General features: G+C 33.3%; 2 protein-coding genes across 3 annotated transcripts; one reads left to right on the top strand and one right to left on the bottom strand.

Moving 5' to 3' along the window:
• Positions 1–1,318: 1,318 nt before the first annotated feature.
• Positions 1,319–5,484, top strand: LOC100853353 (putative disease resistance protein RGA3). 2 transcript variants are annotated; one of them, XM_003632718.3, is made up of 2 exons: positions 1,319–1,780; positions 5,175–5,453. In XM_003632718.3, the coding sequence occupies exons 1-2, from the start codon at positions 1,334–1,336 to the stop codon at positions 5,190–5,192; spliced, it is 465 nt and encodes a 154-aa protein (XP_003632766.2). In that variant the 5' UTR covers positions 1,319–1,333; the 3' UTR covers positions 5,193–5,453. The 2 variants fall into 2 exon arrangements, with proteins under 2 accessions (XP_003632766.2, XP_010654833.1); XM_010656531.3 differs by having other exon boundaries at positions 1,332–4,288; positions 5,175–5,484.
• Positions 5,485–7,551: 2,067 nt separating this feature from the next.
• LOC100256710 (pyrophosphate-energized vacuolar membrane proton pump) lies at positions 7,552–13,786 on the bottom strand. The gene is made up of 8 exons (XM_002273171.5): positions 13,251–13,786; positions 10,525–11,099; positions 10,048–10,427; positions 9,892–9,978; positions 9,479–9,809; positions 8,601–9,011; positions 8,234–8,293; positions 7,552–8,115 (listed from the first exon to the last, which is right to left on the bottom strand). The coding sequence occupies exons 1-8, from the start codon at positions 13,501–13,503 to the stop codon at positions 7,909–7,911; spliced, it is 2,304 nt and encodes a 767-aa protein (XP_002273207.1). The 5' UTR covers positions 13,504–13,786; the 3' UTR covers positions 7,552–7,908.
• Between the last annotated feature and the right edge of the window lie 10,884 nt (positions 13,787–24,670).

Here is a 24,670-nt window from a genome sequence, read left to right as displayed (position 1 = left end):
TTTATACCTTTAATAATTTGATCAAAATTTTCATACCTAAGTCATGTTACTAATTTAAGTGTATTTTAGTACTTCAATCACATTCTTTTTACCCTTATCATATACTTTGTATCCTATACATTGCTTGCTTTTTCATATCAATGTCACAAATTTTTTACCATAATACATTGATAATATATTTTGTACCATTCTCATGATTTCCACACTTTGGTTACATTATTTGTATTCTAATCATAATTTCACTTATTCTAACCGATTTATAATAATATATTTGTTTATTATTATTATTATTATTATTATTAAACAAAAAAATGTGAGTCAAAAGTCCAATAGTGAAAACTTGCACAATAGCACAAATTTATACACAAAGATAAAAATAAACAAAAAAAATGTTATTCTCTTAACCTTTCTTCAAAAAAAGTGGTGAGAACTCGCATAAAAGTACAAATTTACATAATTTTTAATTCATTTAGGATTCAGAAAAAAGAAATATGGAATAAATTATTGTATACTTCCAATTAAAGCTTTATAAAGCACTTTAAGTTCCAAACATTAACAAATATCTAAGTTTGATTAACTATCTATATGCAAAGAAAAAAGTAAAGTAGGACAATAAAAGATGCTCTAAACTTCTCAACGATGGAAGCATAGAACTAAGTTGTGAGTTGTGAGATGTAAGAGTTTAGGTATCAACAAACTAATTTTCCTTATATGGCTAATCATTTTGTTCTTGTACCTCCTTTTTCTTATTTCATATATATATAGTTTATATGCGAATGTGTTTTGTAACTTATAGGGGGTTGGAAAATGCTAGAGAAGGGAAAAGAGTAGTAAAGAATTTATTTTTTCTCTTGACATGTAACATGTGATAGTGTATGAATTATTATTAGGGTGGTGAATAACTCTTTTTAAATTGGCAGCATTTCCTATGAATTTGACGGACTGTGTTTTGCTTAATTGTTGCACTAATAAGTTGCTCCTTACTTGTGAAAAGTGAATTGTACATATTTAATAAGAACAATGAATTATTTTGTTAAATTTATCAACCATGGTGAATGGAGACTTGGAACCAATTACTAATTAGTTTAATTGTAAGGAGCCATAATAATTGAATGAAGGGTATTTTAATATGCTGAATATTCAGTCAGATGATGGGATTAATTTATCTGGATTTTGATTCAAAGCTATGTACGATTATTTAATGACCCCACCAGCCTCAATCATGCATATCAAGCAAGCCTCGATGATTCAAATAAAGTAACCCCACTAGCCTCATATAATACAAACCGTATAAAGCAAAGCTCCAAATAAAGTAGCTCCTAAAGCCTCAATAATGCATCCCTCTGGCCCCACCGTCCTACAAAAGGATAGACCTCACAAAAGCTGCAGATCTGATCTCTTCGTCTCACTCGCCTTTATTCATCCTCCATTCTTCTTCATTCATCAATCCAACCTTCTTCACCCTCCCATGGCTGATGTCCTGGTTTCTATTGTGCTGGAACGCTTAACTTCGGTTGTTGAACAGCATATTCATGAACAAGTTTCTCTGGTTCTGGGTGTTGAATCAGAAATTCAAAGCCTCAAAAACACACTCTGCTCCGTCCGAGATGTTCTTGAAGATGCCGAGAAGAGACAAGTGAAGGAAAAATCTGTCCGAGGTTGGTTGGAGAGGCTCAAAGACATGGCCTACGAAATGGAGGACGCGCTGGATGAGTGGAGCATTGCTATTCTTCAATTCCAGATGGAGAGAGTTGAAAATGCTTCCACGTCTAAGAAGAAGGTAAGCTTCTGTATGCCCTCCCCTTGCATCTGTTTCAAGCAAGTTGCTTCTCGTCGTGACATTGCTCTTAAGATTAAGGGCATTAAACAACAACTAGATGATATTGAAAGGGAGAGAATTAGATTTAATTTTGTCTCTAGTAGGAGTGAGGAGCGACCACAGCGACTTATAACTACCTCTGCAATTGATATTTCAGAGGTGTACGGTCGGGATATGGATAAAAAAATCATATTAGACCATTTGTTGGGTAAGAAGTGTCAAGAGAAATCTGGCCTCTACATCGTCTCCATAGTTGGGACGGGAGGCATGGGCAAAACAACTCTTGCTCAATTAGCCTACAGCCATTCAGAGGTGAAGGCCCATTTTAATGAGAGAATATGGGTCTGTGTTTCTGATCCTTTTGACCCAATCAGAGTTTGTAGGGCTATTGTTGAAACCCTCCAAAAAAAGCCTTGTGATCTCCATGAGTTGGACGCTGTACAAGAAGAAATTAAAACACGTATTGCCGAAAAGAAATTCCTTCTTGTGCTAGATGATGTGTGGAGTGAAGACAATCAATTGTAGGAACAACTGAAGAACACCCTCCTCTGCGGAGCAGCAGGTAGTAGAATTCTGGCGACCACACGCAAAGAGAGTGTTGTTAAGATGATGAGAACTACGTACAAGCATCCCTTGGGGGAGCTGTCTTTGGAGCAATCTCGGGCATTATTCCATCAAATAGCTTTCTATGAAAGGAGTAGTTGGGAGAAAGAGGAAGAATTAAAAGAAATTGGTGAGAAAATAGCAGACAAATGCAAGGGCTTGCCCCTCGCTATAAAAACTTTAGGGAATCTCTTGCGCATAAAAAATAGCGAGGAAGAATGGAAGAACGTATTGAATAGTGAAGTATGGCAGCTAGATGAGTTTGAGAGAGATATTTCCCCTGCTTTGTTGTTGAGTTATTATGATCTGCCCCCTGCAATTCAACGCTGCTTCTCATTTTGTGCTGTTTTTCCAAAAGACTCGGTTATTGAGAGAGATGAGCTGATCAAGTTGTGGATGGCACAAAGCTATCTCAAATCTGATGGGAGAAAAGAGATGGAGATGGTTGGGAGAACGTACTTTGAATATTTAGCTGCTCGGTCTTTCTTCCAAGATTTTGAAAAATATGATGATGGTAATATAATACGTTGTAAGATGCATGATATAGTGCATGATTTTGCTCAATTTTTGACTCAGAATGAATGCTTTATTGTGGAGGTTGACAACCAACAAATGGAGAGCATAGACTTATCCTTCAAAAAGATTCGCCATACCACCTTAGTTGTCCGAGAGAGTACCCCTAATTTCACCTCCACTTATAACATGAAGAATCTACACACCCTCTTGGCTAAGGAAGCATTCAATTCAAGAGTTTTTAAAGCCTTACCTAATTTGTTAAGGCATTTGACATGTCTCAAGGCATTGGATTTGAGCAGCAATCAGTTGATTGAGGAACTTCCTAGGGAGGTAGGAAAATTGATACATTTAAGATACCTTAATCTATCATTGTGTCTTAGTTTGAGAGAGTTGCCTGAAACAATTTGTGATTTATATAATTTGCAAACCTTAAATATTCAAGTATGTGAAAGTCTTCAGAAACTACCACAGGCAATGGGTAAACTAATTAATTTGAGGCATCTTGAAAATGGTTTTGTTGATACTCGGGAGGGCTTGCCAAAAGGAATTGGAAGATTAAGCTCTCTTCGGACACTAGATGTTTTCATCGTGAGTAGTCATGGCAATGATGAATGTCAAATAGGAGACCTGAGAAACTTGAACAACCTAAGAGGACATCTTTCCATTCAACAGTTGGATAAAGTGAAAGATGCAGGGGAGGCAGAAAAAGCAGAATTGAAGAATAAGGTACACCTCCAAGATTTGACAATGAAATTTGGTACAGAGGGGACCAAGGGTGTGGCTGAAGCTCTACAACCCCATCCAAACTTGAAATTTCTATGTATATGTGAATATGGTGATAGAGAGTGGCCCAATTGGATGATGGGTTCATCATTAGCTCAACTGAAAACACTTAACCTCGACTTTTGCTTAAGATGTCCATGTTTGCCTCCTTTGGGGCAACTGCCTGTCCTTGAGAATCTGTGGATACGGAATATGTATGGTGTGAAATACATAGGTAGTGAGTTTTTGGGATCATCATCAACAGTATTCCCAAAGCTGAAGGAATTGACTATTTTAGGCTTGCTTGAATTGAAGCAATGGGAAATAAAAGAAAAAGAAGAGAGGTCAATAATGCCATGTCTCAATCATTTGAGTACGAGAGGCTGCCCAAAGCTAGAGGGACTGCCAGACCACGTGCTCCAGAGGACAACATTGCAGACATTGAACATCAGATCTTCTCCTATTCTGAAACGACGCTATCGAAAGGATATTGGAGAGGATCGACACAAAATATCTCATATCCCAGAATTCGAATTTTCATCAGACTGAATGGTCATCACGTTTCACCTCATGTCGCTCTTGTTACAGGTAATTAGAATTTATCTTAGTTTTCATTTCCATTGCATCCATAATCGCACACATTAATCTATTCCATAGATTTTCTTTTTCTGTAGCTTTCCATTTTGCATAACATTATTATATTGTATCCATAGGTCCATTTTGGCACATTTACACTGTTACTAAAGTGTTTATCCTATAATATCTACACCTTGCAAAATTCTAAAATAAAATTAGACAAATCTTTAAAAAAAAACTTTTCTTCAAAAATACCTCATCTAAACTTGAAACCTTTTCTATTCTAAAAGTGTTTTGTTACATGATCAAATACCTTGAAAAAGCTCCAACAGCCATGTAGAAGATATCCATAGGTCATATGTGATCTTTAGACTTTATATATACTATATAATGTTATATATTATCAAATTCCATTTTATTTTAGGGTACACTTTTTGTTGGGCATGGGCCTAGTGTTCCCTCTTTTCTGGTGGAGCTGAGGGTTTTCGGCTTAAAGTAGACTTTTGTTGGGCCATGGGCCTAGTGTTTCCCCTTTTCTAGTGGTATGGGCACCATGATTGATTAGGTTTCAGGCCCATGGGTATATATATAAATTGTAAAAATAATATTTCAAATACATTAATGAATGAGAAATGAAACAAATGAAAAACATGATCTAAATGTTAACTAATTAATATTTTAATAGCCTAACCTATTAGATTATTTGCTCAAAATATTGCAAAGAAAATTTCAAAACTTATCAATAAAGACCATCTTGATTATTGTCTCAAAATTATATCCAAAGGCATCATTTATTATTATTATTATTTGTCATTTTTACTTGCAAGCTTTTATCTTTATTTCTGTCTTGACTTTCCTTATCTCTTTTCCATCTTAATTTTATTGTTTTTCGTTTCAGAGAAGCAAGTTCAAATAAAGAGGAGAAAATTCCCAACACCTATGTATTGTGAAGTTGTCTATGAATCAATTTCAAATTGGTGATTTGTAAAAAAATTTTCTCTTTTTCTTTTCCCCTTTTATTGGTTTGCCTATATATGTAAGAATGTGTAAACTTCAACTTTATTGTTTGGATTTATTTCCTACAACATAAATGGTTTGCGAATGATGGGAACTTGCATGCATGCATGCATGATGTTTCTTCTGATTTGTTGTAAGGACATATCTATTGTTAACCTAATGGATGAAGTGGGATGTTCTTGAAATTTCAATGCAAAGGTTTCAAATGCTTGGTTATGATTCCAACAAAAATTTTCTCCTAGAGGGGGCTTTGCCTAATAAATGTGAGGTATTATCAAGTCACTTAAGGTCCATTTGACCATGTTTTCTGAAACTTATTTTTTAAAACTGTTTTTTATTCTTTAATTTAAAAACAATTTTTAATTACAAGTTTCAGAAAACATGATCAAATGGATTCATGTTTTCCTTTGTTTTTAAAAATTGGTGAAAACAACTCTTATTTGTTCTCTAAAAATTGTTATATATTTCATTTTGTTTTTAAAAAATGTTTTCAGAGAATAACGATAAAACAATGTTAGAAAATTTTAAAAATAGTTTTTTGTTATTTAAAAACAAAAAATTGTTTTTAAATCAAATGACCAAATAGGTTCTTAGTGTTTGTTTGGATACACTTTTTAGTTTTATAAAATGCTTTTTTTTTTATTTATAAAATTAGAAAATAGTAGTTTCTTTATATAAGATATAAGAACTCTGATAATTTAACAAATTGAAATATTAAAGAAAATTTACTATCTCAAAATTTAAAATTTTTTAAAATGAATTTAAAAAATATAAAGTAAATTTATACTTTTTATACCAGATATCTATTTATATAAAAGTTTCTAATTTAAAAGAAAAAAAATGGGAAACTCCAAAGGTACTTAATTGTATAATGTTGGCATTATAATAGAGAAGCTGTTGGTTGGGAGTTCCCGAGAAAGCATCTCCATAGTTGGGATGGGAGGGATAGGCAAAACAACTCTTGCTTAATTAGCATACAACCACGAAAAGGTGAAGGCCTATTTCCATCAAAGGGTGTGGGTCTGTGTGTCTGATCCTTTTGACCCAATGAGGATTTCTAGGCTATTCTTGAAGCCCTCCAGAAAGAGTCTTCTGGTTTCCATGAGCTGGAAGCTGTACAACAAAAAATTCGCACACTTATTGCCGATAAGAAGTTCCTACTTGTGCTACGATGTTTGGACTGAAAACTATGAATTGTGGGAACAAGTAGAGAGTTCTCTCAAGAGTGGGGCACCGGGAAGTAGAATTTTGGTGACCACACGAAACGAAAACGTTTCTACAATCATGGGAAGCACGTACAAGCAACCCTTAGGAGAACTGTCCAATGAGCAATGCCGGTCATTGTTCAGTACCATAGCGTTTCACGGGAGGAGTGGAGAAAAAGTTGAGGCATCTTGAAAGTTATGGTACTCTAGAGGGCTTACCAAAAGGAATTGGAAGATTAAGCTCTCTTCAGACACTCGATGTTTTCATTGTGAGTAGTCATGGCAATGATGAATGCCAACTAGGAGACCTGAGAAACTTGAACAACCTAAGAGGACGTCTTTCCGTTGAAGGGTTGGATGAAGTGAAAGATGCTGGGGAGGCAGAAAAAGCAGAATTGAAGAATAAGAATCCTCCAACGTTTGGATTTGGAATTTGGTAGAAAGGAGGGGACCAAGGGTGTGGCTGAAGCTCTACAACCCCATCCAAACTTGAAATCTCTACGTATATTCGATTATAGTGATAGAGAGTGGCCCAATTGGATGATGGGTTCATCATTAGCTCACCTGAAAATACTTTACCTCGACTCTTGCTTAAGATGTCCATGTTTGCCTCCTTTGGGGCAGCTGCCTGTCCTTGAGAAGCTGGATATATGCTCTATGTATGGTGTGCAATACATAGGTAGTGAGTTTTTGGGATCATCATCAACACAGTATTCCCAAAGCTGTAGGAATTGGCTATTTTACGTTTGGATGAATTGAAGCAGTGGGAAATAAAAGAAAAAAAAGAGAGGTCAACAATGCCTGTCTCAATCACTATTAATAAACTATTAATAAAAGTTATAATTCACTAAAATCAACTACTAATAAAACAGTTAGACATCATTTAACAAACATACCTTAGATATCTATTTTTTAAAAATTTGGAGATGATAAAGCTAAAATCCAAGAGTTAAAAAGACCGGCATCATTTTCCATCTACCTAGGCCCTGCACGCATTTAACCCAAACAAAAACTACAAAGCTCCACACTGATGGACAGCCAAAATACCCAAAATTGATGAACATGTTCTCCTTGCTTTTAATGGAAAAAAGGATAAGGTTACAAGGAAATTAGGAACAGAGCTGTTCTAAAAAGAGGTATAAAGAAAAGTAACACACTACCATCCTGACTCTTCTGTGACAGTTAAAACCATTTTGCCTGTCCTCCCTTACCAATCATGATTATCATCATCATCATCATCAGCCCTTCAAAAATAATATTTCCCTAAACATAGAAACCAACTTGAAAAACCCACAATGTGGGGATGGATGGATATGGAGATTAGATGAATTGGTGAGAGGTGCCCAATAAATACTGGGGAAAAAAGGGCTAATCACCCCTTTGCCCATGTATTTTTCATCATCCCATTCCTCAGAAGATCTTGAAAAGCAACCCACCATGAGTGGCAAAAAAGGGAGCAAAGACGAGAGACTCCACTGCCATGAGCTTGATAAGGATGTTGAGCGATGGGCCTGAGGTGTCCTTCAGTGGGTCTCCAATGGTGTCACCAATCACAGCTGCCTTGTGTGGATCAGACCCCTTTGGGCCAAGGGTCCTTGCATGCTCGGAAGCACCAGCCTATCAACAAAATTCCAAAAATTACCACTTAATGGAATAATATCATCAAAGCAATAATAACAGTAAACACGGGCCAAGAGAGGAAACCACCTATAGCCTCACTTAACCGTGTGCTTACCTCAATGTACTTCTTGGCATTATCCCATGCACCGCCAGTGTTAGAAGCAGAGATTGCTATCTGTTAAAAGCACACATCCAAAAGAGCAAATCAGAAAATAAAATTTCAATTAACAGCCAAAAACAAAGCTCCTAGAAAGTGCTTCAGATAAGCATTTTGTTAATTTGCGAAGTCTCCAACTACTCATGCATGTCTATATTGCTAAACACACCTAACAAGATTTTGTTCCCAAATTTCACTAACTTAAATTCAACCCTGACTTTTCTTCGCATAATTCATGATACTTTTAAGATAAACTGCTATTTTTTTTTTTAATAGATCAGAAACCATGAAATTCCAATTATACATTTAATGATCATGATATTACCTGGACACCAGAAACAAGGGAGCCAGCTAGTACTCCAGATAGAGTCTCCACGCCAAAGAAGGTCCCAACGATAAGGGGTGTGAGCATGACAAGGGCACCAGGTGGAATCATCTCCTTAATGGATGCATCAGTAGAGATCTTGACACAAGTGGCATAATCAGGCTTGGCGAGGCCCTCCATCAGACCTGGAATGGTATTGAACTGTCTACGAACCTCCTCAACCATCTTAAGAGCTGCACTTCCCACACTCTTCATGGTCATGGCTGAGAACCAGTAAGGAAGCATTGCACCAACAAGCAAACCAATGAAGACCTTTGGAGTCAAGACATCAACAGTTGAGATCGATGCACGACTTACAAAGGCACCAAACAGTGCCAAAGACACGAGTGCCGCAGATCCAATTGCAAATCCCTGAGAACAAATGTAAATCAAACATAAAAAATGAAGTTACAAACAGCTAAGTGAAGCTAAAAGAAATGTACACAATTAGATTTCAATAACAAATTACACAGCAAAGCTGTGCATTGTATGGACTGAGTTTGCTTCACATTAGTTAAGATAACCAACAGGCAGCTCACCACTTACAAGTTGTGAATAGAACCTTCTGGCTTACTGCTCATAGGAATGGCATTAGTTTAACACAAAAATGAACTACAACGCCTCTACACACTCTGAAAATTTATACTGAGATATTTTATTCCAAATTCAAAAATTGAGTTTCATCAATTTATAGGCCTAGTCAAAAGCCATATGCATGATAGGATGAGCCTTTCGTCTAAGGATACTTACCCTTCATGGATTTGTACCTTGCATAATGCATGTGATGATAAGACACTTTTCAATGACAACATTAGAACCAACCTACAGATGTGATTTACCTTCCCAATGGCAGCAGTGGTGTTGCCTGCGGCATCAAGTGCATCAGTTCTCTCTCGGATTCTGTGGCTCATGCCAGCCATCTCGGCAATTCCTCCCGCATTGTCACTGATGGGACCATAAGCATCAATAGCAAGCCCAGTAGCAATGGTACTCAGCATTCCTAGGGCTGCCACTGCAATGCCATACATGGCAGCAAAACTGAAACTAACAAAAATACTAACTGCAATAGCAAAAATAGGAATGATGACAGATTTGTATCCCAAAGCAAGGCCAAAGATGACATTAGTGGCAGCTCCAGTCCTGCAGGAATCAGCCACATCTTGCACAGGGCTGCAAATAAAAGAAACACAAGAATCAGAGTAGGAAAGCTGAAGACTATAACAAGGCAGGAATTCAGTGAGATTATAGATACCTGTATGCATTGCTAGTGTAATACTCAGTTACAAACCCAATAATAAGTCCAGCCCAAAGACCAACACCCACACATAAGAACAGCTGCCTGCAAACCCAAATTGAGTTAGTAGATGTATATCCATTTTTTCCAAGGAATTAACAATGTAAACCTTACCAATTCTTCACAACTTTCTGAGAGCCAAAATTGAAGATTGTGAAGGATGATGGAAGGGCAATCCAACTAACAATTGCAACTCCCACAGTCATAAGAACAGTGGAGATGATAAGCTGTTTCTTTAATGCTGGTTCGATTTCCTTGACAGCCTTGATCTCAAAGAAATCCGTTGCAAAGAGAGTGGTGATCAAACAAACAAGGATACCCATAGAACTAACAAGCAGGGGATAACACATAGCAGTGAAATCATGATTGATACCAAATGATGAGATGGAAGCAACAACAAGAGCAGCACAGGATGACTCAGCATAAGAGCCAAAAAGATCAGATCCCATTCCAGCAATATCCCCAACATTATCACCAACATTGTCCGCTATCACCTACAAGAAGAACATTGGAAGCTAATTATTAAAAACCCAAGGGGGCAATGTATTAAAGAACCGGATGCACTAGACTTTCAATGATGATATTGCTTACAGCTGGATTTCTTGGATCATCTTCAGGAATGTTCCTCTCAACCTTTCCCACAAGATCAGCACCAACATCAGCAGCCTTTGTGTAGATTCCACCACCAACTCTACCAAAGAGAGCCATGGAAGATCCACCAAGTCCATAACCAGTAATAGCCTCAAAAAGGCCTTCCCAGTCATCACCATAGTAGAGCTTGAAGAGATTGATAGCTATGTATAGCACCAAAAGACCGTTTGCAGCAAGCAGAAAACCCATGACAGCACCAGACCTGAATGCAACAATGAATGCCTTCCCAACACCCTTTCTTGCTTCTAGAGTTGTTCTTGCATTAGCATATGTAGCAATTTTCATCCCAAGGAAACCAGATATGACTGAGGTGACAGCACCAAGCATGAAGGATACAGTGCTGAAGATAGCAGTGGCCAGTGCAGGCTTGCACATCTCCTGCGGGTTGTAAGTGCAAACCTGGCTCTTTGTACTGAAGCCATTGACAGAACCCAGAAAGAGGAAGATCAAAATTGCAAAAGCAACCATGAAGACACCAACATACTGGTATTCAGTGAAAAGAAAAGAGGTTGCACCTGTTACAGCCAAATATGGACCAAAACATTAAAAAAACATGTAGATATACAAATAAATAAAGAAAAAATTTTGCAACTTAAACATGAATACAAAAAGGATTCTAGTTAACGTGTGAAGCAAAAGAGCATAGAATAATACAATACAGAGATAACAGATATATAAGGAAACATCTCTATCATAATGTGATAATGTGGTAATGCCATGAGCAACAGAGAGCACTATCAATTTGACATACTACAGAGATGCATATTACAAGTAAGAGTGATAAAAAGGAGTGCAGTTCGCTAGCAACACAACAAATTGCAAGATGCGGGTACATCAGAGAACAAATATTGCAATTAGAAATATCAAATATCAAGAGATAAAACAGCAACCAGACAAATCCCAAATTCAAATTGAATGCAGTCATTCCACAAGAACAAAACGCATGGCTAATCAAACAAGGGACTGGATGCCCTCAAATATTGGTTTGAGGACTGGAGTAGTATCAAATGCTGTGAATCATCCTCAAATCTTATATTTTTTTTTTTTTTTGATAGGCAATGATTCATCCTCAAATCTTATATTAAAACTCCTCAAAAGAACATTGGAATATATTTCTTAAAAATTATGATAAAAGGATTCACAAGTGATAAAGGGAATGTCAAAATAATAACAATAACATAATAATAATAATAATAACAACAACTAGTACAATAATAAGTAATAGTACCACTACTACTACAAGTCAAAAAAGGTAGCTTCCAGCAACATCTCCAACAGGAAAATGCTACCTTTTGCAGTAAAGAGTTTTCCATGAAAATGTAGCCGAAATCATTATGTTGTACGATTACATAAGATAAAAAACTAAATACCCTTTCGGGAAATATTAAAAATTATCAACAAAAGTACTTCAAAAGTAGCAATGGACTGTGATTAGTATTATTTCTACTCTCATAGTCGTTAATATATACATATATATATATATATATATATATATATATATATATATAAGTTGAGAAAGATGGGTTGCCATAGAGTTAAGAAACAACTGCAATAGAACTTTTCCCTGAGTTATTTAGACCGATCCATGTCTGCATAAAGTAATACAATTGCAAGAAACAAAATTATTATATTCCATTTTTACATTTATTATTGTTAACATATGACATGAACATAGTCCCCCCCTCACCCCACACACATGCATATATGACACACACACATATGTGTGCGCGTGTGAATATTATATGTACACATTCGCTATATACATAAATAATAAATACACACTCATGTGCCCCATGTGATGTCCACGCTACCAATTATTATTATTGATATTAATGTCAAAATAAACCGAAAAGCTTTATTTAGAAAGGACAAAATAATTAACACCAAGTACTGATATCAATAAAACAGAACTGCACAAAGTGAAGAATACTCTTCCTCCAGAGAAGAAAAAACAAATAAACCCTAGATCTGAATAATGATACAACCAAGCAAAAATTAAAATATGTTAAACAAATAGCAAAAAAGCGGATCGAACTGAAAACCCCACCTAAGATATGATATCAAAACCTCAAACTGGAACCAACATAAACCCTAAAACGTTGACACACGCAGAGAAAACCCAGCTCCATTTGGCAGCTGATAAAATGCGGAAAACAAAGCAACCAGATACCAGAGGATTTCTGGTAAATTAAAGTTCAATGTAAACAATCTAAAACCATTGTTGTACCAAGCCTTCATAGTAATCGAACCCCAGAAACCAATAAAACTCAAAGCTTTTTAACAAATTTTTTGTCGAGTAAAATAGTACGCTTCGTCTGGCTGCTGAGGAAACTGTGGAAAAGAAAAACCAAACCGCTCAAGTAACCACAATAAGGTGGGTTAGGATAACAATGAATATTTCACTGTTATTATTTCTGAAACCAAAACAAAAATAAAATTTTCAAAATCCGGTTTTCCTAGGTTTTCTTAGCAACCAAACGGATGCCAAGCTTTACGTTTCCAGGACACTACAAATTCTTCTCCTTTCCTCGATTTCCTCAGGAACCAAACAGAAGCAAAACATTTCACCTTCCTGATACACAAAAGCAAGATCCATAAAAACAAAAACACGCTCAAACAGCACCACAGATCTACCAAAAACCTCAAGATCTAAACCCGAACCTCACCTTCGGAGATGGCGCTCTGTATCTCGGCACACTTCACGACCACGTTGTGGTCATTGAGGCCTTCCTCTTCCTCAATCAGGTAGTCTCCGTAACCAGCGCCCTTGCCGTTGTTCGACGACGAAGAGTGCCGGTCCGGTGAGACCTTGATGCGCGAGACCAGAAACCACTGAATTAGAGAGAACACGATTCCGATAACGGCGCAGACCGGAACCACTATCTCCGTCGCCAGATCCGACAATATCGTCGATCCCATCCTCGCCGGAACCCTACAACTCGCCGGTGAAATGGACAGAGTGAAAAAGAGTGTCACAGAGCTCTTGCTCTGTCGTCGACCGATTGAGAGTTTATATCGATATCCAGGAAAAATCAGAAGCAGGATTCAGATGCTTGACTCCCTTCCTTATTACGCAACACTTGCGACAGGGATCGTACATGTGGAGTTAGCACGCGTGTGGGACTATCAGACGGTGTGGGGTTAGGGAACAGGTGTGGTATGGTGGGGCAAGCCACATCGTGGAGGAAGGCGAGGTTTTACCCAGTGTGGATAAAGCGGAAGAAGGAGATAACTTTAGCGCGTATTTTAGACGCATCAATGTCGGAATTGGCTTTTGGAGAATGTATAGCGTGCTCCGCAAGACCACTAATCATCATGCTCCCTCACATCGCTTTCTAATCATTCTTGTCTCTTTCTCCTTCAAAATATATGGACTTTTGTAAATGAATTCAAAATATTTCACCTCATATAAAATATTTGAAAACCCCATGACTCTAATAATACATTATTTATCTCACATTTAATATTTCAAGAGATCATAGCAATAATAAATACTAAATTACAAAATTTAATATTTTTATGGAATGTGGAAAAAAATTATAAGTAGAAATATATTTCATAATGATTAATCTGGATATTTCATTTAAAGTAAATAATATCTTAAAATATACATATCAGCGGATAATTTACCTCACGGATTATTTATTAGATAAGTATTTAGAGTACGTTTGGTACTAATTTTAAAAACCATTTTTAATCTTTTTAATATTTTTAAGTGTTAAAAATATTAATAGTATTTTTTAGAATTATTATCAAATAAATTCTTATTTTATTACATCATCAATCAAATATAAAATATGATATAATATTCGAGTTCCTTATCTTATTCCATATTTGATCGGATAACCAAACATGACCTTAACATTTAATATTAATATGATTTAAATAAAATTAAAATCACAAAAATAAAGATAAAAGTAAAACTCCTCGTTAAAAAAAATGGTCCAAACTTACCACGGACGTGATGAGGGGCAAAGATGATCCATTAGATAATTGATAGTGTACGAGCGGGGAGTAGAGAAGAAATACCCAAAAATTGGTCACACAGATTGGCTAGTAGTTAGAGGATATTTTGGAGGTTTTTCGAACGGCTTCTGAGGCTCCTGACGTCGCTGCCTTGTATTGGATGGTGTGCAGAGTCGTCTGTATGGATAATACCCTTCTTTTTTTATTTATTCATTTATTAAAAAAACTTGTGGTTTTTACTTACTTTTCGGTAACCACTCGCACGGTCGCACCTCACGAGCCAACATCTCGACTCAAAACAGACCAAGATTTGTGGACGTATCCCATGAAAATGGCCAATTACTTTACATTCTAAAATCAAAAATAAACCGCAGAAGACACTGTCATATAACCAAGGCTTAGTGGTATGGGGAAGCTCCAATACATGTGATATAGGGGGGTAAAAGTTTGTTGCTTCTTCATGAAGAGTGGATATGAGAGTGAGTGGAGGGAGGGGAGAAGAAGACAGGTGGGCATGAGCAGGGCAATGGGCAGTGGGTATTTTGTTTGCTTTATACTGAAGAAGAAAGCAACATGGTGGTCCATGGAGGTGGAGGTTGAGACTCGCCTCTCAAGGCTCTGCGCCATACAGGACCCCACTTTTCCTCAGTATATCCCAAGGATCCAGTTGTCCAATCCTCTTTCATATCTTCCCGAGAAATGTCCACCAAACACTATGTGATAAACTGATAATACGTTGCTTCTACCAAAATGTATATGTCTGTTTTTTTTGGTTTAAAATTAATGATAGGGTTTCTTTGTTTACTGTTATGGGTCTGGTTTGGGTAATTTATTTGATTTTCACTCTACCCACAATAGTAAAAATTTAATTTTTACCAAAAAGATATTTCTTTATTATTTTTGTAAAGTACTTTTAGTGAAAGTGTTTTATTCGAATATGTTTTTTTGAAGAATTACCCATAAAATATTTCCTCAAAAAACATTATAAGCATTTTCCAATTTAGATGAAATAACCCGCCAGAAGGAAACATGATATAGACGGAAAAAAAATAGAATTTCTAAAATAACCAAATTAAAATTAAAATCATAAAATTCTAATGTAAGATTGTTGCATTAGTTCGATTTGATTCACTGATATGAAAATATATGAAAAAAAATAATCAAAAATTTTTACATTATTATTTATTATATTCATTTATTTAAAAATAATTTGAAATATATGTATTTTTTAATAAATCATTCGATTATTCTCAAAAATATATTTTTTATTTGTCATGTCATTATATAAATTTTTTTCTAGAAAAATCAAAAAAGAAGTTTGAATTTCTGGATTTTTTTTTAAGGATAAAATCAAACAAAAAAAAAAGGTTTTAAATGAAGGGTTAAATGATTGATTTTAAATAATTTGAAAAACAATGTTGTACCATCCCTGGTGAAAGGTGGCCTTCTCCTTTATGCCAGACAGCTTTGCATATGAAAAGGAAAGGTCATACCATTTCAGTCCTTTATATGCTAAACAACTACTCAACAAGCATGCCCTGTTAGAGATGGGTATCCTTTTCACATACGTAAGTGCCCCTTACATTCATGAACTAAATGACAATGTTTCAAAGGTCCTTCCATATCTACTAGGTTAGGGTTTCTAAGTTGGGAAATTTTAAATTCTTTTTCAACTCTCTAGTCTAAGGTTTGGTGGAGGGGTCCTTATAACTTTTCTAAAATCTTTCCAAGCATGGTTGGATCCACATAGTCGGTTTATACTTGAATCGAAACAAAACTGATTTTTTTAAAAAAATTAAAATAAATCAAATTAATTTAAGGTTGGTTCAATTTGAGTTAGATTATCAAATTGATATTAATTTGTTTGTCTAAAAGTCAATTTGTTAGAAAAAAAAATTAAATTGAGTTTGCATTTCAAAATATATTTAAAGATTTTACTCATGAATATATTTTAAAATTAATTTTATTATAGTCTAATAATAATGAATTACTTTAATAAAGTATGCATAATATATATAATAATAATGAAATTTATCGCGTGTTTTACACATTGTTTTCTCATATTCAAAATCGAACACATTGCTCTCTAAACTTCTTGAATACCAGCATTTTTTATTTTAAATCACATTGTTCTTCAACCTTCATAAATGTCAGCACTTTTTGTTGAAAGGTGTTAGTTTCAATACACGGAAATGTCATGTATTGTGCACTTAACTATATAAGTAAAGATAGATTTGTAAATTCAATTGCCCAAAAACCCTAAATAAAGCCCTTCCTCATTCTTCATGCCAAAACCCTAGCCCAAAAAGCCCCAAATACCTAATGCAAACATTGAAGGGCTAAGGGTTTGATTTACATGGTAAATTTCTTTTTTTTATTACAATGTTTTGCTTCAGTTTTTTCTTATATGACTAAGAAAATATAAAGGAAAATGATGTTTTTCCCTCTATATTTCCTCCTCGTTTAATTGATTTCCTTTTCTCCCCATATTTTGACAATGGAAATTGTATTTTCTTTTTCATTTCCCTCTATATTTTCTTTTCCAAACTTCTTAAATACCAATATTTTTTATTTTGAATCACATTGCTCCTCAACCTTCATAAATACCAGCATTTTTTGTTGAAAGGTGTTAGTTTCAATGGACGAAAATATCATATATTGTGCACTTAACTAAATATATAATGATAGATTTATAAATTCAATCACCTAAAAACCCTAATTAAAGCCATCAATAAAGCCCTCCCTCGTTCTTCATCTGAAATAATAACCCTACAAGCCCTAAAAGGCCTAAAAGCCCCAAATACCTCATGCAAACATTGAAGGTCTAAGAGTTTGATTTTAATGATAAATTTCTTTTTTATTGCAATGTTTTACTTCAGTTTTCTTTTATATGACTAAGAAAATATAAAGGAAAACGGTGTTTTTCCCTCTATATTTTCTCCTCGTTTAATTGATTTCTTTTTTTCCTCACATTTTGACAATGGAAATTGTTTTTTTTTTTTTTCATTTTCGCATGGGTATTGATTCTTAGGAATATTGGAAATTTTAGGTTTGTCTCTAAGTTGAAACCGATGAAGCAATAAAAAAATGAATGAAGTAGCGAATAATGAAGAAGAGGGAGAGCTTTGGGCTCTTTAAGTGATTGAATTTACAAAATGTCATTACTTATTCACTCACACAACACGTGATATTTCTATCTATTGAAATTAATATTGTCCAAAAGAAAGGTAGAGTGTTAGTAAACTTGGAATGCAATGTATTTGATTTTGAATAATACATTATAGGTTGAAGGGTAAGATGTATTAAACTGTAATAATAAATGTAAAAACCTAATTAAACATTTAACCATTATAAATCATGATAAATAAAATTTTAAAAATATCATATTGATTCAATTTTTATTGATTATGAGATAAGAAAATTAAAAATCCAAAAATTAAATTGATAAAGTTCATTTTCAAAATTCGTATACTGAATTGACTTTTATAATTGTTGAAAATCGGATTAATTTAATTAGTTTTAGTTGGATTGGTTTAATAAAAAATATATAAATATAAAATTTTAAGAGTTCTTTTCAACCTAAAAATAAATAACCTTTTGATATGGTTGAATAGAATTTTCAAATTGAAATATTACACTTTTTCTGAAAAAAAATATATAAGGAAAAAAAATTTATTCACTTAAATTTTAAAAAAATTAAAATAAAAATAATTATAGAATATAGTCTTCATACACAAAATCAACCCACGTGGTAAAAATTTCTTCTACCACGGCAGAAAATTTCAAACATCTTCTAGAGACCGAGAATTAAATACGCACCCGTAAAGCTCCACGTGTCCCACAACTCTCTGTGTCAATTGAATGGAGGATTGATTCTGTGAGGCATCTAATTATCAGTTTCTGCCACGTGTGACTAGGTTTCTGCTACGTGTACCTTAATCATCACGATATGGCATCATGAAATAATTCAGCAGTCTAGATGTCGTTTTAGTATTAATGCGTGAACATTAAAATATCAAATCCTAGTAATCAACATCATGTCTTGTCAAGATTCTAATCTCAGCCAACTACCCATACCATGATAGTGAAATTTAGTGGCAAAAATAAATTAGTTTAGAAAGCTATGGTGCTTTCTTGTCAATCATCCCATCTAGGGTTGGAATTGTCTCCTAACGCTTTGGGGTATTTCTGTATTTGGTACGCAATGACATAAATAGAAATGGAGAAGTTGATTTCTTGTTCTCCTTCTCTTCTATTTCAAATATGATTTTTGAAAAATCATTTTTATTATAAAACATTTTTATTTTTATTTTTTTTATGTCCATATATTAATTAATTTTGGTAATATTATTTCTAATTTCCTAAAAATATTTTTATAAATATTATCCGTGAGCATACCTTAATTATAAATATAAAAAAGAGTATCATTTGAACGGACTCAATACAATGTCGACTTAACATAGGAGTGAGTTTAAACAATTATTTTTAATACTTGAGTTTGTATTATGTTTTTTTAATTTGAACTCAAATTGGGTTAAATTTGAACCAAGGTTTGAATCATATGAGTTTAACTCAAACTCGATTTAATGTTTTAGAATTTGAGGCTAATCTAAACTATGGTAATCACCCTAGAGAGGGGGGGGGGGGGTAAATAGGGTGATGGTTTCTTTTTCATAAATTTAAACTATGCAAAAATAAGAGACAATTATATGCAAATATATAATAAACAAAATAAACACAATTGCATATAATTTAAAAGAGTTAGGGAAGAGAGTGCAAACACGAGAGTTTATAGTGGTTCGACACTTCCTTGCCTACGTCCACTCTCCTCAACCTCCTAAACCGAGTGAAGGTTCCACTATCTTGAAGTTTCAACCAAACTTCCAATCTCTTTACAATTAGATTATGGTTCCAATTCACCCTCTTGGACTTTTGGCTCCAAGCACCCTTTACACTTCTTCAAGAGATATCCCTCTCTTAAATAACCTCTCAAGTGATACCCCTCACTTGAGAAAATTCCTCACAAAGATATACAAATAATGATCTCACAAAAATCTTAGTAATAGAACTTTAGGTTCAAAGATACAAGAAAAACTAGGATTGAATGGTGCACTAAAGATATGCAAGTTATGAAACAATGGTGCACTAAAAAACACTCTTTCAAGGCTAAAATATAATCAAGAATGATTTGGGAAGGTTAAGTTCATAAAACAATAAAGATTGGAGCCTTTTTATAGAAGAAAAAAGTCAAACTAGCCGTGAGGGGTTCGACTGGTCAAGTTAGGGGTCGATCGGTTGACTAGTCGTTAGGAAAAGTGACCGTTGGGCCTCAACCGAACCTCAACCGGTTGTTCAACCTTGACCGGGAAAAGAATGCCACTGGGAGAGAGAAAAACTTTTTGGCTTCCCTCAATCGGTCTTCGACCGAACGAGCACAATCGGTCGACCGGTTGAATCGGTTGAGCCATTTTTTTGGCTCAACACTCAACATTTTTCAACTTAAAACCTTTTAACACAAATTTGAAAATCATTTAACACAAGGTTTTAGTTGAAAACATGAAATCATCCAATTCTTAAGATATTTAAAACAATATTACTCTTGAATGATTTTGGTGCATAAATAAAGAATGAAATGCATGAAAGTCCTAGTGCACCAACAACCTTACAAAGAGATCTTAAGAAGCTTTGGTTTTGAAAAACTCTTCTCTTTGAGGTAGTCTTCTTCTTCATGATTTCTCCTTGGCTTGATTTGTCTTTGTGATTGCCACTTTGAAAATCATCTTGCCTAATCACACTTAAAATATGATCATTAGTTCTAAACCTTGTTTTGTTATCATCAAAATCAAGATTAACCAAACTTTGGTTTCACACAAATTATATTAGATAATATACTTTTTCAATTTTTTAGAAAATATATAAAATTTTTGTTCTTTTAGTTATATTGATCTTTTTAATGATTTACTATTTAAATTTTCATTTAAAAATATAGAAAAAAGTTTTTTAATTATAAATTAATTTTAAATTATGTAACCTAATCAACTCAATTAATTCAAATTCAACATGATTAACTCAAATATAACTCGACTAACTTGAATTTAAATAAATGAGTTTAGTTTGAACTTGAGTTGAGTACCTCAAATTATAAGTCAGGTTAAATTGAATTCAGGTTGATTGTTTCTTAGTTTGGGTGGGGCTCGGATTAATGATTATCTTGATCAATCCATCCAAATTACAACTCTAATGAAACACACTATCAACTATTAACTTTTTTTTAATTGTTATAATAACTTTTTCTCTTATAGGTTACAAATTTTCAAAGAATTTAAACTTTTAATATTAAAAAAATATTATTGCATTAACATTTGATAGTAATATAAAAACATTATAAAATACTTTTCTTATTTATAATTAAATATTAATTTAATTTTCTAAAGAAAATTCATAATTAAAATATTATTAACAAAAACATTGAAAACTAATAACAATTTTAATGAGAATTAAACGTTAAAAAAATGGTTGGAATGATTTACACTATTTTTAAAATCATTTTCAAATAGGGGGTTATGATATATTCTCACCCCAAAGATTGGGTATCAAATTCTTTGTGGCTCTAAAGGGTTCTATCTTTAGGTAGACCCAAAATAGAGTAAGAGTATGTTTCATCGTATTTTTACTCAAAGTATTTATAGTGAAAATATTATTTTTGAAAGCGTTTTTAGTAGAATACATTGTAACTGATTTTCCTACATTATAATTTTCCTACACAACAACTGATTTTTTAACATTACAAGTAATTTTTCAGATATTTAAAAATACTTCCTAAATTTTATTAAATATTTGAAGAGTTCTAAAAGTGTGTTTGACAGTAATTTTGGAAAGTATTTTTAATATTTATAATACTTAAAAAATAAATATTTTCAAGAGTTAAAAAAACTAAAAATACTTCTCACAATTACTGTCAAATGCAATATAAATTACCTTCTTTCAAACATAAATTTTCTTTCAATACTTTTTCCTCTAAGAAGAAAATATGATAAATTAATTTTTTTTTCCTTTTTTTTTTTGGTGAACAATAAGGAGATTGCAATGAGACAAGGTTATAATTAGACGCAATTATAGTGGCAAATATGCATTATTGTTATGTAATCATTCCCTACAAAAATAATGGAAAATTAGACATTATACCAGAGATTATTGAAGACAAGTTCTTTGTTTTTCTTCTCAACGAGAATGATTGTAACTCAGAAAAATGGAGCATCACGAAAAATGGATTTTTGTTTGGATACTATACCTGATACTTTTCCTGCGGCCTACATTTTGCAGCTACGGAAATCAGCCCCCAGCTGGAAATTCACTTTCAAGGAATTTGGACCGAACACGACCCTATCATTGTTGATTTTTTCCTTATCATAAATATATGTCCACCTCTTCATCATCAATCATCCATTAAAAAAAACCGAAAAGTCTGGATAAAATAATAATAATTGAACAATCATGGAAAAGACACAGCATGAAGGTTCACAACTGACTTAATTTTTTTTTCTTTTTTCGTACCATAATATTAGTGCTTTTAAGTTCAATTATTTTATTATTTGTCTTTAGCATGTAAATTTTCAGTCCGTTGGAATTAAAATAAACAAATAAATAATTGAATGATTTTTAAGTTCAATTATTTTATTATTTGTCTTTAGCATATAAATTTTCAATCCGTTGGAATTAAAATAAACAAATAAATAATTGAATGATTTTTAAGTTCAATTATTTTATTATTTGTCTTTAGCATATAAATTTTCAGTCCGTTGAAATTAAAATAAACAAATAAATAATTAAATGAGCAAAGGGATCCGTGGGATCCTCACGATTTTAAAGCGCATTAACATAATTATGAAAAATCTATACTTATATAACGTTATAAACTTTCTCCCTAATCCGATGTGAGACATCACAAACACCCTCTCTAATAAGATATAATATTATGATATCTCACATTATATATAAGAGAAAATTATTAAAGTTACGTATGTATAAATTCCTTTTAATCTTATAGATACATTTTAAAACAGTAAGAATTCTTTTGGATTTAAAGCGGATAATATTTATATGATACGACATCAATTATTTTCGGCTGAATGCATGTATTAAAATCCGAGATGGTAATATTTTTTGTTTTTTAAGAGGTAAAGAAGTATATATTTTTTTTCTCTAAGTTATGGTTAGATCGGGTGATTGGACATAGCAACTAAGCAAAGATGGTGCCCAATTTTGAAAGAGAATCACTCATCAAGCATCAACCACTCAGCATCTGCCTAAAATCCGGGTATCCGATGGGCATTTGGGTATATTCCAAAAGATTATGCCGGGAATTTTGTGATATCCCATAAGTGGAAAAACCTTTTCATTTGGAATATAATATTGTATGCGTATCAGCTTTTCTTCCCCAAATGTTTTGACATTAGCGAAGAGAGAACGTGTTGTTACAATTCAAATATTAAAGTTTAAAGTTGTTTTTTTTTAAATAATTTTAAAATTGAAAATTTTCATAAAAATTGTTTCAAATAAAATAATTTTAATGTAATTTAGATATACTCTAGAAAAAAATAATTTTTATACAAAATTTAAATTTTAAAATTATTATTTTTAAATATAATTTCAAAATTTAGTTGTAACGATCCGCTCTCAACCGAATAAATATTGTTCGTTTTGGACCCAAATGAACCCTCATGGTTTTAAAATGCGTCTACAGGGTTACGAGTTTATACTTATATAGTGTTAAAAACTTTTCTCCTTATCCAATATGGGATGTCACGAATACCTCTCATGCAGACACAACATCTTCGTTGTGTCCTACAAGATTGTGGGGCTAAACAGACAAACACCCTTATGGGGCCAAACAAATCCCACACTAAGGTCGGAGATTGATTCTAATAGTATTTGTAATGATCTGCACCCAACCATATAGATATTGTCCGCTTTTAACCTAAGGGCCCCCTCATGACTTTAAAATACATTTACAAAGTTACGAGGAGTCCATACTTATGTTGTATTTTGAAATGAGTAAAAATATTATTTTTATCTTTCCGCATGGATGAAATATATGTTTTGTATGGAAAATATATTTGAGTCTTTTCTTTGTTTATGAAAAATGAAAAATTGAGGAGATATGATGTTTTGTTTTGTAAGTTTAAATTAATGAAATAAAGTATTTGACTTTGAATTATATGACCTTATTCAACAGGTTATAATTGTTGACATTTTCAGTCATAGTCAACAGGTTACAATTGTTGATATTTGATTTTGTTCATTTTAAATTGAACAAATTTGAAACTAGTTACTCAATTGTGAAGTCTCACCTAATTGGGTACCATTTGTCATACGATAATAAGAGTAAAGATATTTTGAATGTATTCAATTTGGTTTTGATGATAAATTATTTTGAAATGGATATGAGAAAGTTTTGTTGAAAAGTTTGAATGTATTAGTATTTTGAACTCAAAAGTTTTTATGAAAATAAGTATATGTTGTATCTCCTATTTACAAATATTATTGAAAATGTTTGATCCATGAAAATGTATTAATATTTCTTATTAGGCTTTGAGTTCATCCCCTTTGTTGATAATCTTTCAGGTAACCTAAGTTCGGGTGAAGAGTGACCGTTACAAGGAAAATTTGACTTTATTAGGACATTTGTTTAAACTTTATTTATTTTGAACATTATTTAGATGTTAAAACTTAATTCTCATTTGAATTATTTTGAGTTTGGAGTTATTTGGACAATAACACTTTGGTTGATGTATTAGTTTTTTTTAAAAGTTGATATTTGGAGATTTTAGAATTTTGTTATACTACTTTGAATATGAATTTGGTAATTGCCTTTGGGTTTGAAATGTGAAATGATTGTCATATTGCCTTTGGGCTTAAAATGTGAAATGACTGTCATACCCCTGGAGTGGGTTTGGGGGTGTGACATTGAAGTTGGATTTGATTCCTCCCCATTATAATCATTGTAATAGATTCGAAAAATTTGAAAATATTTTTTCACAAATACCCTGATTCAATTAACTAATCACAAATCTATCCTTACTCAACTAAACAATCCAATGCAGTGTGGCCCAATTCAAAA

The sequence above is a fragment of the Vitis vinifera genome, chromosome 9, assembly GCF_030704535.1.
Source record: "Vitis vinifera cultivar Pinot Noir 40024 chromosome 9, ASM3070453v1".
Lineage (NCBI taxonomy): Eukaryota > Viridiplantae > Streptophyta > Magnoliopsida > Vitales > Vitaceae > Vitis > Vitis vinifera.
The sequence above is the reverse complement of the archived record's forward strand: the minus strand, read 5'-3'. Positions and strand labels throughout refer to the sequence as shown.

Excerpts from the sequence above, each read along its gene's own strand:
- LOC100853353 (XM_010656531.3), top strand. The coding sequence starts at position 2,426 with ATGATGAGAACTACGTACAAGCATCCCTTGGGGGAGCTGTCTTTGGAG.
- LOC100256710 (XM_002273171.5), bottom strand. The coding sequence starts at position 13,503 with ATGGGATCGACGATATTGTCGGATCTGGCGACGGAGATAGTGGTTCCG. Across the intron at positions 9,810-9,891 it reads TACACTAGCAATGCATACAG|CCCTGTGCAAGATGTGGCTG; the intron begins GTATCTATAATC and ends TTTTATTTGCAG. Across the intron at positions 8,116-8,233 it reads ATGCCAAGAAGTACATTGAG|GCTGGTGCTTCCGAGCATGC; the intron begins GTAAGCACACGG and ends TTTTGTTGATAG.